The sequence below is a fragment of the Anolis carolinensis genome, chromosome 2 (assembly GCF_035594765.1).
Source record: "Anolis carolinensis isolate JA03-04 chromosome 2, rAnoCar3.1.pri, whole genome shotgun sequence".
In the NCBI taxonomy this organism is placed as follows: domain Eukaryota; kingdom Metazoa; phylum Chordata; class Lepidosauria; order Squamata; family Dactyloidae; genus Anolis; species Anolis carolinensis.
In genome coordinates, this window is record NC_085842.1 from 67,397,423 (window position 1) to 67,413,766 (window position 16,344).

At 41.4% G+C, this 16,344-nt stretch overlaps 1 protein-coding gene across 1 annotated transcript in view; it reads left to right on the forward strand.

Annotated features, from left to right (window-relative positions):
* The first annotated feature begins 3,233 nt into the window (after nucleotides 1-3,233).
* The window catches only part of arhgef3 (Rho guanine nucleotide exchange factor 3), a 180,684-nt gene continuing 167,573 nt past the window's right edge, over nucleotides 3,234-16,344 (forward strand). Inside the window, exon 1 of the mRNA XM_062969887.1 lies at nucleotides 3,234-3,856. Within this exon, the coding sequence (XP_062825957.1) occupies nucleotides 3,813-3,856 (44 nt within the window). The 5' untranslated portion in view covers nucleotides 3,234-3,812. The remainder of the gene's footprint in view (nucleotides 3,857-16,344) is intronic.

Here is a 16,344-nt window from a genome sequence, read left to right on the forward strand (position 1 = left end):
ATATTTTGTGCAGTGATATTGTGAGTGCTACTTATATTTTAAAGGGGATCAAATAAAACAGGACTAGAACATTGGATATGTTACATTCATACCACTCAGCTGAGGAAATTACTTCTTTGTTCAAAGTAAATAGCAGACATATCACATTGAGCTGGAAATCAGAGAGAAATGTTAAAAGGCATTATACTAATTGGAACATGTCTGCTATGTAATGCATATCAGATAAGTGTCTTTAATGCAGAATTAGAGTTTATTTCAATAAAGCCATTTTTTTCGTGTCAGGAGTGACTTGAGAAACTGCAAGTTGTTTCTGGTGTGAAAGAATTGGCCATCTGCAAGGATGTTGCCCAGGGGATGCCCGGATGTTTGATGTTTTACCATCCTTGTGGGAGGCTTCTCTCATTTCCTTGCATGGGTTGCTGAGCTGAGATAGGAGCTTCTGGTGGCACAGTGGATTAAACCCTTGTGCCAGCAGAACTGCTGACTTGAAGGTTGGGTTGCTGACCTGAAGGTTGCCAGTTTGAGTCCAGCCCGGGGAGAGCGCGGATGAGCTCCCTCTATCAGCTCGATGCGGGGACATAAGAGAAGCCTCCCCCAAGGATAGTAAAAACATCCAGGTGTCCCCTGGGCAATGTCCTTTCACACCAGAAGCAACTTGCAGTTTCTCAAGTCGCTCCTGACACGAAAAAGGGGGAGCTGGAGCTGACAGAGGGAGCTCACCTGCTCTCCCTAGATTCGAACCGCCGACCTGTCAGTCAACAGTCCTGCCAAAACAAGGGTTTAACCCATTGTGCCATTGGGGGCTCCTGCAAATAAATAAAGCCATAAACAAATTACAGACTTTGCAACCAGTGCCAGACTCTCTCTGGAAAGCCCAGTTGCAGTAGAAAAGGCGTAAGGCAATGAATACAGTTAAACTCCTGGTCTGTGGTATTTTATAAAGAAAAATGTTTTAAAGATAGTTTTAGATGGGTACATTATATGTTGAGGACAAGTGGAACTTGATCTTTGGAAGATGATAGACTAGATGTTTTGATCAACAGTCAGCCTTCCATATTAATAGATTTGGTTAATATATTAACTCTAGGAGTTTTATGTTCTAGAGAACACGTCTCTAAGCATTTATAAGATAAATGGCAGTTACCTATAGAATTACCCTGGAGGGCCTAGATATTCTTAGAGAGCTGTTTGCTGTGGTGAAAAGAAATAATGGGATTTTTTTTTTCATTTGTTTTCTACTTTTGCTGGGGCCCTAATCCCAGCGAATCTGAAGGATAAACTGTAGTAGGCAAATTCTTGGGGAATCTATGAATGTTTCCTGGCCACCTGATGAAGATCAATGTGTGGCAACTTTCTCATTAAAATCTACGTAAGATCTTAGATCAGTGGTTCTCAACCTGTGGGTCCCCAGGTGTTTTGGCCTACAAGTCCCAGAAATCACAGCCAGTTTATCAGTTGTTCAGATTTCTGGAAGTTGGAGGCCAAAAACATCTGGGGACCCACAGGTTGAGAACCATGGATCTAGATCATGGGTTGAAATGATGCCACTCTCTAGAAGTGTTGCGCTGTAACTTTTATTAGCCCTAACCAGCATAGCGAATAATGGGAAATGCTGGGAGTTTTAATGCAATATCTGAGAGGTTGGATGGCTCCCAACCCTTAATGTTAAACAATTAAATCCTTGGGGGGGGGGGGGACAACACTTTTCTTCCTAGTGTTGTGTTGCTGTGTTCTAGATCTGACACTTAGTGGAGAGTTAAAGTGGAGTCAAGTTGTATTACTCCCAGAAATCCTAACAGCTGGTAAACTGGCTGGGATTTCTGGGAGTTGTAGACCAAAACACCTGGGGGCCCACAGGTTGAGAACCACTGGTATAGATCAACTGGCTGCTCGGAATTGTGGGGCTTGAAGTCCAAAACACCTGGAGGGCCAAAGTTTGCCTGATGTAGATGCGGCTTTAGATTGAATGCAACCTTCTGTGTGAAGAGCTGAAGCCTTGGATTTGACACTAGCTTTTTAAAAAAAGAAGGTACAGTGGGTTGCTGTGAAGTTTCAGGGTTGTATGGCCATCTATGGCAGGCATCCTCAGAGGTTGTGAGGTCTGTTGGAAAAATATGCAAGTGAGGATTATATATCTGTGGAAGGTCCAGGGTGGGAGAAAGAACTCTTGACTGTTAGAGGCAAGTCTGAGTAATGCAAACTGGCCATCTTGATTAGCACTGAATGGCCTTGCAGCGTCAAAGTCTGGCTTCTTCCTGCCTGGGGGAATCCTTTGTTGGGAGGTGTTAGCTGGCCCTGATTGTTTCTTGTCTGGAATTCCCCTGTTTTCAGAGCGTTGTTCTTTACTTACTGTCCTGATTTGAGAGTTTAAAAAAAAATACTGGCAGCCAGATTGTGTTTATTTTCATGGTTTCCTCCTTTCTGTTGAAATTGTCCAAATGCTTGTGGATTTCAGTGGCTTCTCTGTGTAGTCTGACATAGTGGTTGTTAGAATGGTCCAACATTCCTGTGTTCTCAAATAATGTGCTGTGTCCAGGTTGGTTCACCAAGTGCTCTGCTCTGGCCGATTTCTCTGGTTGGATTAGTCTGCAGTGCTGTTCATGTTCCTTGATTCATGTTTGGGCGCTACATTTGATGGTCCCTATGTAGACAAATATTCCTAGTGAATATGCAGTGGAGGTGAAGAATACTGGGGCGCAAGAGAGAGAAGCACGGTGTGGCCCCTTCCCCTTCTCCCTCCTCCGAGCCCATAGCTATAGTAGTTGCACAGGCCATCTCTTTGACTTGAAACACTGCACTTTATTCCTCTGCCCCAAAGCATCTTAGAATATAACATTGTATTTTAGTTCTAGTGGTCCCTCCAGGCCATCCTCTCCTCCATCCCAGTGGTCTTTTTTTTCCTCTTTTCAGATTCATATGTTATTTGAGTGATTATATTCCTTCTGTTTATGTGATTGTTTTAGTCAACTGTTATGTTTTGTTTTTAATTCTTATAGCGTTTTATAGTGTTTTCAGTGTTTTATTGTACAATGTTTTATGCTGATTTTATATTGGAAACCGCCCTGAGTCCCTTTCGGGAGAGAGGGCGGTATACAAATAAACTTTTACTTACTTACTTACTTATTTACTCCTGAGGGGCCTGCCCGGGAAGCCCCTCTTTGGGAAAGACGGGAGGCAGGACTTCCGGGACGGATGAGACCCCGGCGCCTCCCCCTCTTTTCCAGAAACCTAGTATTGACACGTAGTAGCTGTGAAGAGTAGCAGAGATTTCTTCCTCACAAGGACATCTTTTTCTCTCGGGCCAATAAAAGCGCAACAAGTGCGCCCCAAAACGAAGCGAAACCAAACCCAGAACATGTCGGGTGCAAACAGCGTTCGGCGCTGCTGGAGGGCGCATCCCGCTTGGAGTCCTGCCCTGCTGGTAACACGGGTGCCTCTCCCAAGCTCTACCTCCCCTCGAGTGCACTGAGCCAGGGCGGTGGAAAGTGGCGTCCACGGCGTTCATTCCAACTGTGGAGACGCCTCCGCGGGGTGGGAGTTTCCCCTCTCCGCGCCGCGGGTGTCTCTACTGGAAAGGCTCCCACGGGCGGCCGTTTTCCCCGAGGCGGCCGCCCTGAGTTTTTCAAACAGGAGAGAAGCGGGGCCAAGGGGAGGAGCCTTGTTCCGGAGCAAAAGCAGCAGCAGCAGCAGCAGCAGCATTGGACGGGGAGGCGCCGCTCCGGAGCCCCCCTTTCCCCTCCTCTTTCCCTCCCGGTCCGCCCGGGCTCTGTCTCTCCCTCCAGGGCCGGAGGCAAAGGGGCCCCGCAGCGCCCATGCAGGACGAGGAGGAGGAGGAGGAGGAAGCAGGACGCCGCAGGTAAGGCAGCCTTCGCCAGATGAAGCCCTTCCTCCTTGGCAGCAGCAGCAGCAGCCTCGGGCGCATTATCTGCACCGGGGAATGAGCGCAGTTGGACACCGCTTTGACTGCCCCGGCTCAGTGCTGGGGAAGCATTCTGCAAGGTCTGCCGCCTTCCCTGCCAAACAGGGCTGGTGCCTCTCCAAACCACAGCTCCCAGGATTCCATGGCATGGAGCCTTGACACTTAAAAGTGGGGTCAGATTGCATCCACTAGATGTGGGCGAAACGTCAGGAGAGAATGCTTCTGGAACATAGCCATACAGCACGGAGAACTCACAACAACCCAGTGATTCCGGCCATGAAAGCCTTCGACAACACATTGCATCCACTCTGCTGTGTAGATAGATGCGCCCTTCACTTTAGGAGGGGGTTGGCGACCAAACCCTGGCTTCCTTGAGATTGAATAATAATAATAATAATATGTAACAAAATTTCGATTTTTTTCTGTTCCTGGTTTGAAAGTGTTAGTTCCTGTTTAATTGTGCAGTACTGTACTTACTTTGTTATACTCCAGAAACTTTGTTTCTGTGGCTGCCACAAATACGTTGAATTGGGCTGCTGTGAGTTTTCCAAGCTGTATGGCCTCTGGTGGCACAGTGTGTTAAAGCGCTGAGCTGCTGAACTTGCTAACCGAAAGGTCCCAGGTTCAAATCTCGGGAGCGGAGTGAGCACCCGCTGTTGCTCCAGCTTCTGCCAACCTAGCAGTTCGAAAACATGCCAATGTGAGTAGATCAATAGGTACTGCTCCAGCAGGAAGGTAACTGCGCTCCATGCAGTCATGCCGGCCACATGACCTTGGAGGTGTCTACAGACAACTTCGGCTCTTTGGCTTAAAAATGGAGATGAGCACTAACCCCCAGAGTCAGACATGACTAGACTTAACGTCAGGGGAAACCTTTACCTTTCCCTTACTTACTTTGTTATACTGTACTCCAGAAACTTCATTTTTGTGGCTGCCATAAATATGTTGAATTGGACTGCTGTGAGTTTTCCAGGCTGTATGGCCATGTTCCGGAAGCATTCTCTCCTGACGTTTCACCCACATCTATGGCAGGCATTCTCAGAAGTTGTGAGGTCTCTTGGAAACTAGGCAAGTTGGGAAACTTGCCTGGTTTCCACCAGACCTCACCAACCTCTCAGGATGCCTGGCATAGATGTGGGCGAAACGTCAGATGAGAATGCTTATGGAATATGACAGTACAGCTCGGAAAACTCACAGCAACCCAGTGATTCTGGTCATGAAAGCCTTCGACAACATATGCTGAATTGGTTGAGACTGGATGAGATATTCATTGAAAAACTATAGCAAAATGTGCTGCAGGATGTTCCGCAGAAACCAGAGTTTTTGCAGTTTAATAAACCTTTTCCATGTTTTAATGATAGAACCAATTAGGAAATGGCATTCATAACCCAGGTTATATAGTATAATAATAGTTTATTAAAATGCTACCAGGATGCTTAATCGCCTAGAGGAGGCATCATGGCATATATCTACAGTGTAGGGTTAATGCAGTTCGACATCACTTTAACAGGCATGGCTCAATGGTATGGAATTATGGTAGCTGTTATTTTACTGGGCCTTTAGCCCACTCTGCCAAAGAATGCCCCAAACTGGAGCTCCTGCTTATTTTTCATCGTGTCACTGCATGTCGTTTCTGGTGTGAGAGAATTGGCTGTCTACAGAGATGTTTCCCAGGGGGTGCCTGGATGTGCTAGCTGGGAGGCTTCTCTCATGTCCCTGCAAGCTAGAGTGGACAGATGGGTGCTCACCCCGTCTTGTGGATTTGAACCGGCAACCTTCAGGTCAGCAATTCAACCTTCAGGTCAGCAGTTCAGCTGGCACAAGGATTAAAAAAACCCAGGTCTTTAGCCCATTCTGCCAAAGAGTGCCCCAAACTAGAGCTCCTGTGATCCCATAGCATTAAGTCAGATAGCCTCAAACTGCATTCATTCTACAGATGCACTTATGGTGTTCCCAGAAGGAAGCCATTGGGGAAAAATGGGGATACAGAGTAAATCAATTCCATTTGCAGAGCACTTGGAAAGTTGCCTTCGCTTTTTCTTCTTCTGTGGTTTTCCCTAACATTTGTCCCCAGAAGGAAACCCCCTGTCATTGTTCAGCTGAGAAAGTTTCCCATTTTTCCCTGTTGGTTGATTTCAGTGAAAAGAACCGAGAGTGTTTTGGATGCCAAGGATGCTCCTCGCAGGAAGATGTAGGAGTCCTGATTTCCAAATGGTGAATGTTACAACTGTGAATGGCCAACTGATGTAAATTACTGGCGCAGAGCAAGTTCCATTAGTTGCCAATTGCCGGCATGGTTTAATGAAACACAGCAACAGTTGTAACCAGTGGGCACAAGTATGGTATGGATGGCCTTTCATGTATTCTGTATCCATGGATTCAACCACCCATGGCTTGAAAATATGTTTACAAATCTCCCAAAGTGAAACTACATTTTGCGAATTTATGCTGCCATTGTATGTAACGGGATGCGAGTGTTCATGGATTTGGGCATTCCCAGGCGTTCTGAAATCAAACCCCAGCAAGTACCAAAGGCCTACTGTACTGGTTCAGGGTACAATGGGAGAAGGAATAGTTGGTCCCAAACAACAGACTGCATGAGATGCACTGGATTGTGTTTCCAGATTAATTGGGTATAATTGTGTTTTAGAATATAATGCTGTGCACAATTCTGTGAGAATAAGCCCCATGAATTTCAGAAACTGGGAATTATGTTTATGTTAGCCAGAGCAGGCAATGCTGAGGAATGGGAAGTCATAGTTCAATAATATTTTGCAGGCCTCATGATTCCTACCCGTGCTGTAGATTCACAAGTCTACAAGGCAATGGTGGACAACCATGGTGGGTCTGGGGACAAGTTTTCTGTCACTTGATGGATCCTCTGTGGGCTACATAGATGGTCAAGATGGCCAAAAACAAAAAGCAAACAAATAATTGCTCAAGGGGTCAGAAATTTATTTCTGGTTTTGAAAAACAGGTACAATATTTTAAGATGTTAAACATTGCAGGTGGGTATAGCATATCCAAAGAATTAATTATCACTTCTCAAGGTTTCCAAAGAAGCAATTTACCTTTGGAATTGCAGGTAAAGAGAAGCATAGAGAACAGTATCATAGATCTTTGTGAGAATTTTTGAACAGTGGGGTCTTCCAGAACCTATTGTCACAATTCTATCTCTCGTGATTGAGCAAATCTCCAGTAGTCAGCTTCTCTAGCTATAAGTGAAAAATATGTATGTGTGTATCTTTGTTTATTCCTACATGGCTTGATGGATCTGGACCAAGCATGGTGCACCTACCCTTCATTATTCAATTTGAAAAACTGATTAAGTTTCAGCTAAAACACCCAACCCTTTCAGGGCTAGGGCTCTACAAACAAATATCGGTAGGTACGGATGTATGGAAGGCTCAGATGCAACCACAAGAACGGAGTATATAGACAAAAAAGCTACATCAGAGGAAGAGATGACAAATGGAAGAGGGCTAGATCATCAGCAGGGAAACACTCTCAGAGTTCACAATCTCACAATCTCTGAAGATACTTTTTGTGATTTAATAATTTGAATAGATCAATAGATATGGCTCTGGTGGGTAGGTAATGGCGCTCCATGCAGTTATGCCAGCCACATGGAGGTGTCTATGGACAACGCCAGCTCTTCGGCTTAGAAATGGAGATGAGCACCAACCCCCAGAGTCGGAAACGACTAAATGTCAGGGGAAAGCCTTTTACCTAATTTGAATAGAATAGCCCAGATATCTAGGCTCATAAAAATGATATGACTAATAGAAAGACAATGGAAGCAAGAAACCTTGCAAAGGGAAAGGGCAGAATTTTTATTGAATTTTGTATAGGTTACCATTATACATTTAAATGTGTAATGGAAACAGTTGATTTTTGAATTAGGAAACTGCCTGTCAAAAATAGGATGCTTTACAATTTAGATTGACTCTGTGGGTATTTCCAGAAAAGGGTTTTATCTGGAAGTTCATGGACATCATTGTTCTCCATTTTAACCTTTGTCTGTTAATTCCTTTGCCAGTTCTATTGCTTTCTTTCCACAGATAATCTATTAAGGACTTTCCCCCCAGACAAATAGCTATTTATGTTAGCCATGAGAAGGCACTGTGCAGCTCTTTCTTTTCCTCTTTTGTGGGTTTTCCATGCTAAGAAAAAAGTCAGATGAAACAATGGAGGGAGGGTTGCAAGTGAAGAATATAGTTGTCTGATGCATTATTTTGAAGTAATATGTTATTAATGTTATTATGATATTTTAAAGATGTAATTGCTAAGGTTGCTAGTGTGAACGTTAAAAAAATAATGAGTAATGTGTATATTTAGCTTCAAATGTCATTATAGAGAGCAATTTGTTGTCCTTTTTATTTATTTTGAAGTTGTTTATTTCAAAGGAAAAGTAATTTGATATTGCTACTCCTGAATAATGAGCAAATGCTTTTGTTATGGTTTTCGTGTGCCTTCAAGTTGTTTCCGACCTCTGGTGACCCTAAAGTAACCCTATCACAGGGGTTTCTTGGCAGGATTTATTCAGAAGAGGTTTGTCATTTGAAAAAGTAACATGAACATTAGCTTCTGTGCTAATGTTTCCAAACTCTAGTTTGAAACCTTTATGAAATTTACTGAATGGAGAAGAACAATGGTATGGTGATGGGCTTATCAGAAGCCACTCTAAGAAGTAACAGATACACATTTTATTCCGATTGGCAGTGCTAGGAGGCATCTATTTGGAAGCAACCAGAAACTGGCATGAAGTCCTGTGGTGAAGCTGTTTCATTACTTGTTTGTGTAAAAATTGGAAGTTGCACACTGACAGTAATTCCAGTTGACATGTCTATTTGGATTGTTTGATCCCCTGTTGGACTGCGCCCATTTTCTTTTTTCAAATTAATTACTTTGAAAATGTTATAATGGCTCACGTTCCAGAAGATAAAATATGTTTTAAACTATCACAAAAATGTCACTTTATATGTGCATTCTGGTTATACAGTAGAGTCTCACTTATCCAACACTCGCTTATCCAACATTCTGGATTGTCCAACGCATTTTTGGAGTCAATGTTTTCAATATATCGTGATATTTTGGTGCTAAATTCATAAATACAGTAATTACTACATAGCATTACTGCGTATTGAACTACTTTTTCTGCCAAATTTGTTGTCTAACATGATGTTTTGGTGCTTCATTTGTAAAATCATAACCTAATTTGATGTTTAATAGGCTTTTCCTTAATGCCTCCTTATTATCCAACATATTCGCTTATCCAACATTCTGCCGGCCCGTTTATGTTGGATAAGTGAGACTCTACTGTACATTTAAATTTATAATCTGGTTCCTAGGCTTATATTTTCCATATGAGATGTTGGAGTTCTGAATAATAAATGGACTTACATCACTGCTTTTAAATCCAAATTGTTCTGCTGATTTTAAAAGTCCTTCTGGCTTGGTTGATTCTGGCATTGCTTATAGATTAATTACTCTTTTGAAAAGAGTCAGTTGACGGGTTGATTTCCTGGATTTCAAAAAGGGGAAATAATGCTTTATTTAGTTCAAGAATTCTCAGACTTCATATACACAGGATCTTGTTGAGATTGCTGAAAGAGACTGAGTCCCAAAATGACAGTAGATGGAAGCAGAGTGCAGCATTACATATCATTTTTTTCTTGATACATAAGACTTTGCAAAATCCTAAATACTTTGGCAGCAAAGTATTTGAAGCAAAAAATTCCACAATTCGTCTTTTTTCAGTTTAAATAAAGTCAGTGGCTCAAGCCTCAGCTTCCCTATTTCAGAAAGAATTTGCAGATGTAGAAGTTCAAAGTGAATGGGTTTTCAAGAGTTCCCAGGTCTCCTGTACCTCTTAAAGTATTCTGATTCATCTCCTACCATCTCCCCCTTTCCTGTCACTTGTAACCTAGCCATTACCTTTCCAGGTTCTTTTATTCTTCCCTTTTGCTGGAGGTCCTGAGTGGGTTAACACACCAGGGGCCCACCTGAAAGAAACAGAACCAGTCCTTTGATCTTGTATTGGTTACAGTTCAGAGAAAGATTATGACAATGGTAGTTTTGGTATTAAAGTGGAACAGGTGTACCCGTGTTATGTACATAGATCTTACAGAATGGATTTGAAGGAGTTAGGGTGTTCACTTGATAACTGTAGGGTCGATTGTAACTCTGTTAATGTGTTGCTCCAAGAAAAACAGAGGATCTTGTGGCAATTCAAAGATCAGCAATCGTTTCCCAAGATCCCGTGGAGTAGAGCATAGCGCAAAGGGTCTGCAGGTGGAACTGTGGCTTCCTGTGTCACTCCTCTTAGGGCTCAGGATAGCTCTGTGATAGTTCCCCTCCCATAATAATAGTATTTTTTTATTATTATTATTATAAGAAGTAGCAGAGGAAGAGTTCCCTGCCTCTCCTCACAGTTTAAGATGTGGTTAAAATAGATTCAATGGAAGACCATTAAAATCCATATACTTAGAACAAAGATTAAAACATGAACACCAATAACATGTAAATTTAAAATCCATATTTTAAAATTGACAAGGTAGGCCTGTCTGAAGACAGAGATCTTTAATTAGGGTTTAAATTCTGACCGCTCATTTAGATGTCGGAGCTCTTCTGGCAGGTCATGCCATAGGCTGATGGAAAGGTCTTCTAGGTGACAGCTGCCAGTTGTGTTCTGGCTGGTTAAAGTTAATGTGCCTTCGAGGACTTCAGTGTCCTAAGGGGCAGATTGTATGGGAGAAGGTGATCCTGCAGGTAACCTGGACCCAAAGTGTGTAGGGCTTTAAAGGTAGTAACTAACACTTTCCACTTTGCCTGGAAACTTAATTGGCAACTAGTGGAGTAGTTTTAGTATAGGTGTGATATGCTCACTCCTGGATGTGACTGCATAGTGAGATGCATACTAAGGGAACCTTCTATCAGGGTCCTCTGGAAATCTTAGCTAATAATGTCATCAGTCTGCACCTGACTATGAGTAGCTAGCCAGTTATTTCTCATAGCCCTTGCACTCTCCACCAGCAATGGCTGTGGTTGTGGTAATACCACCTGTCCTGTGGAAGCTTCTGATTTGATGGAGGGAGGACAATCCTGTGGAGAAGTCATAGTTATTATGTTTAATTTTAACTGTTAGAGTATGTATTTGTGTTTAGTTGATACAGTAGCTGAAACAGAAGCCATCTTGTTTCAATCCACAGTAGTGCTGTTACCAAGGAGACGGAGCTGACTAGCTCACCAGAGGGAGAAGTAGGTGGAGCCATGAAAAGAAAATTTTAAAAGAAGCCAGTGAGTGTGTGGCTGGAGGCTTTTCAGTCAAGAAGGGCTGAGGAGACAGGCCTGGCCAAAATCTTTAGTCAAGGCAGACTAAAGGGAGCCTAGTCAAGATCTCTAGTTGGGAAGGACTAGTGATCAGGAATTTGATCGGTAGTAGATCAAATTAAAGGTTTTTATTGTAGTTGGAACATTGTTCACTAAGGAGCTCAGCTGAGGTTAGAGTTCGCTACAATTTATATCATCAGTAGGAGAGTGAGAGTGGAAGTACACCAGAGACTACTGTTGTGGTGGTTATAAGATGTTATTAAACCACTTGTTTATCTAAAGTTCCATAAGTAAATCAGTCAACTTGCAACCATAAGTTTTGTATGCAATAAACTTGTTGTTCTTTGTTAACAACCGACTCATCTCATCTTATCTGCGTCTGTGGAGCCAAATTTCATCGGTGATAATTCAAAAGCCTCACGTTGGTGGCAGTTACCTTAATAAATCACCTAATTGGGGAAGAGTAATAGTCACAGTTACCTCAGAAAGGGAACAACAACACGGAAATCCCTAACTACAGAGACAGAGGCCGGGATATTGAAATAAAGATCACCCCCTGTAATCCTTCCCCTCATATAAAGGTGATATATATATAATCTAGAGGGATGAAAAGATTCAAAAATCCCCTCAGCAGTGGAAACAGCATTTATAATTTGTTTTGACACCATTACAATTGTCTTGAGTCTTCCCAATTGGCTTTAGCGCCATCGCAATCCCAACCCCCATAATGCACAAGTGCAAGGTGAGTGTAGATTTGTATATGTGGGTAACAGAAGGGCAGCCAAAGAGTGATAACACAGGCATTCTTGTGTTGGTTAACTGATTGACATATATAGTGTGACCAAAAGCTATAGAAGATAGAACTGAATCATCAATTTGCTTGTTCCCCCACTGGTTTTGGAATATTGTTATTTTTGGTATCAGATTTTTTTCCACTTTTATTTTCCATCACAGACTCGTTGTTTGTCCTGCATTTGTTCGTGGTAATAGTAATTACACACTTCTACTTTCTACATTTAGTTTCATTGGACCCCTCTAATTATAGATCTTCACACCTGGTGACATATCCAAGCATGCGTCTAATACCCTGCCAATTAAGGTACCCACTTATTAGACACCCAAGCAAGTGTCTAGCAATTTTCCGATTAAGGTACCATTCTATCCTTCTGTAAGTCTGCAATACTATTTTATGTAATGTGCTAGTCTTTCAAGATATAAGATATTTTATTGTTCTATGCAGTTACAGAGCCATTTTCTGCCTATGGCCCTATTACAGATAATTGGGCCACTTTATCCAGGCAATGGTTTTGGAGCAACACACACATTAACAAGAAGGGACTGTGTGCCTAAGGGCCAGGCAGGTCAGGAAACAGCTGCTTCAGTGTAATTGGTGGAAGTTGTTAATATCCATCAAAGAACTGCATGAAAAATAGCAGTGTCTCAACATTTTATGGAAAATGCAGCTAATGGCCTTCTCTACAGTCATTTCTAGATGTGTGCCCTCGAATACACTATTATATCAATGGTCTGTTGTCAAGGTTGGGCTGGGACTCATCCCAACTCTCTGCATTTCTTGCTTTAGGAACCCGATGAATTTGCAGAAATTAAGCAGGTGTGACATCTGTGATCTGTAATTGGTTCCACTTCTTATGTTCTCTCTTTTGGCAATTCAAGAGGTTATTTCTTGGCTCCTTAGTCCTCTCGTCTAACCTATTTATTATTTTTATTTTATATTTTATTTTCATGCTAGTTTTTTATGCTAACAACCTACACCTGTATTTTTCCATTCTTTATGCCATTGTCTTTTTGCTGTTAACCTTTTCTCTTTTTTATTTTTCTTTGTTATATTTGTAATTTCAACTGAAATTTTCAACATTTTGTTCCTGCTGTAGCCCATCTTATTTCCAACTCTTAATGTCTCTGAGCTTTGTGTAACCAACACAAGAAGTAAATTTGTTTCAATTACATTACACTTTCTGTGATTGATTATAGGGGTGTTTTATTTAGGTTTTCTATTTCTGCCTTCAGCGGCTTTCCTCTCTTACATTTGTGTTTCTTTTTATGACTTATTTTATCCAGGTTTATCTTTTTTTAAATTCTTATTATTATCAGTACGTCTTTATAGTCGCCAGTGCTCGTAATCTTTACTCTAGTCATCTCTCTGTATTCCTTCTCTTTGTTTCCTTTTTTAATCTCTGTGTTTCTCCTTTCCTTTTCATTCTATTAATTTTTCATTAAACTTAAAACCTCATCCCTTGCCTACTCCTTTTCTTTTTGTGATTCCTCATCTCTGGAATGTTTCCTGATATTGGAACATATCCCTCAGTTGTAATATTTGGTCACATTTTAAAGAGAGTGTGGGTAGTCACTTGTTAGATTAATTTCTTCCATTTTTATCATGTCAGAGGCAACTTGAGAACATACTGCAAGTCACTGCTGGTGTGAGAGAATTGGCCGTCTACATAGATGTTGCCCAGGGGATGCCCAGATGTGACCATCCTGCTTGGGAGGCTTCTCTCATGTTGCCGCAAGCTAGAGCTGACAGACGGGAGCCTACCCCATCTCATGGATTCGAACTGAGAACCTTCAGGTCAGCAACCCAGCCGGCACAAGGGTTTAACACATTGCGCCACCACGGCTCCCTGACTGCATTTACTATTTCTTCCATTAATGCATTTACTATTCTTATGTTCATTTCATTGAACAGCCTTTCTCTGATGTTTTTAATTGTAAAGCACATATGCACATATGTGCACATGCCTTGTGTTTGTGTGTGTATGTTTGGAAACTGGTTCAAAAATGGTTATATTTGGAAAAGCTGCCTTTATTTAATTTTTTGTATCCTGGACTTCTGTTCATTGCAGAGGAGTAGGGCCCATCAAGAAGCGACAGCTCACTTTCCAGAGGTAATCTGTGGGCTGATTCTTTCTTAGGTTTAACAGTATGGCTCCTTTGAAAGCAACTAACAATTAGCATCGTGGATTGTGCATTGCAGATTGCAGAGAGACTTAAAAAAACATCTGCCCTGCTGGGAATTTACTGGGTGTGTTTCAGGCTTTAATAGAGAAGCACTTTATAGAAGCCCTTTTAGAAACATTGCAACTTGGCCATAAATGTGGCCAGCACTAGTTTATGGTGTTTTGTAAATTTGCTGTCAGTGTTTTTTAAAAAGAACTAAGGACAACGCTAAATATTGCTGGCATCTTAAACTTCACAATGATAAAGCATAGTGTTATAAAGTTAATATTATAGTAATGAGCTAGCTGTGAATGCTGCTTTTCAGCTCCTTTCCATCTACTTTGCATCGCTTTGGGGCATAATCCTGCTGACACCAACTGCCTTGGCACTCATTCAGAAATATAAACAAAAGGCAAATTGTGTTGGCTTTGGTGGAGATGAATGTCTGACAAAATGGAGCTTAACATGCATTCAGTTCATTCATTCATCTTATAAGTAAAACTTGTCTTGTTTCTCACTTCTTTTCTGTTCACCTCAAACTTTAATGAGGAATATACTTTACTCCAGTGTTTCACGTCAGACTCTGCTTCTAAGGGGTTGTAGCAGCAGCCGGGAACAAACGTGCTGCTCTCATTAGTAATGCTTTTTTACCTCCTTTGGCCTGTTCTTGGCTTTTTCCTGATACTGAGCCCCTGCCAGGCTTCAGAAAGAAACTGATCATGCTGAAAAGGGCAGAAGAACATCACCACAGAGTCAATAGCATTGTCATTAACTATTTTTCAGTGTTATAAAATTAAAATACCCAGTCAGTTTTAAACAATGAATTTTAAATTTACATTTTATTGTAAGAATCATTTCTATGTGTTTTAATCTTAAGTGTATGCCTTTTAATACATATGTTTTAATGGCCATGCTTTTTGTAATTATGTATTTTACTTTGTGTTGTACTTGCCTCAAACCCTGAGGAGAGGCGAGTAAGAATTTTTTGTTGTTGTTGCTCTTCAAAGAACACCAAATAAGTTGGGTGTACAGGTAAGATAAAGCTAATTTCAATTTTTCAGAGATTTCATGGGTTTCTTTCCCTCCATTTCTGTACTAAGTCCAGTTGTTCAGTCTCAATTTATGAATGGGAAAAAGGCATTTAATGGCAGTTCATTGTGCATCTATTCAATTGAATAGCAGTGTTTTCACCCACATAAAGGAAACAGGTTTATTTTATTATACCTGCCATGAAGCATTCAGGTATGATCCCACATCCAAACTCTCTTTAAATATGCAACACAGGTTTACATTTTCTTTAAAAGTAATAGCTACAAGTAGATGTGCAATCATTGCACATCTACAAGTAGATGTGCAATGAACAGCTCTTCTGTGGTAAACCGTTATATCAAATAAGGATGGAAGAAAACGCACCATGGTAAAGCAACTTCCATTTTAGAGTTTTGGGTTTTTTTTCGTAAGAGAAATCAGTATGAATTAGTTGAACCAATGGAGCTATTTTTTAAAATAGAGGAATGTGAAATTAACTTTGAAATAAAAGTAAGAGTAAAGGCGGAATGTGAAGTTCAACTGTCCTTTAGTCTGGAGATACCATAGGTTTCCTTCCCACCCAAATAACTGCAAGAACTTGCAACCTGACAGCCAATGGAATGCACGGCCATGGATTTGTTCAGGATGCCCTACTTAAATTGAATCTCCAAACCGAAATGTTCCATGCTCAAGACTCAGGGTATAGACTTGACCTAGCTTGATCACATGAAGGGATGCCTCCTGGTTCGCACTCTTTCCTGAGGAAGACATTTTGGCAAGAGAACCAGCCTCATAACTCCTCCAAAGCCAATTGGCAATAAGAGGAAAATGCACACACTCTTTCACCTTGCAGTGCCGCCAAAAACATTACAAAAGAGTCAATTGAAATTTAGTGCTTGCTGTTTGCCAATTTTGACATACAGCCAATTCTCCGCATTCACTATGCTTAAAAGCATAGGATCTCCACAAAAATTGAAAAATGTGAATAAAAATAGCTATTTTTTAACTTGAAAGAACACCTTTAATCTCTACGTCAGTTGTTCTCAATCTGGGGTCCCCACATGTCTCTGGCCTTCAACTCCCAGAAATCCTAACAGCTGGTAAAC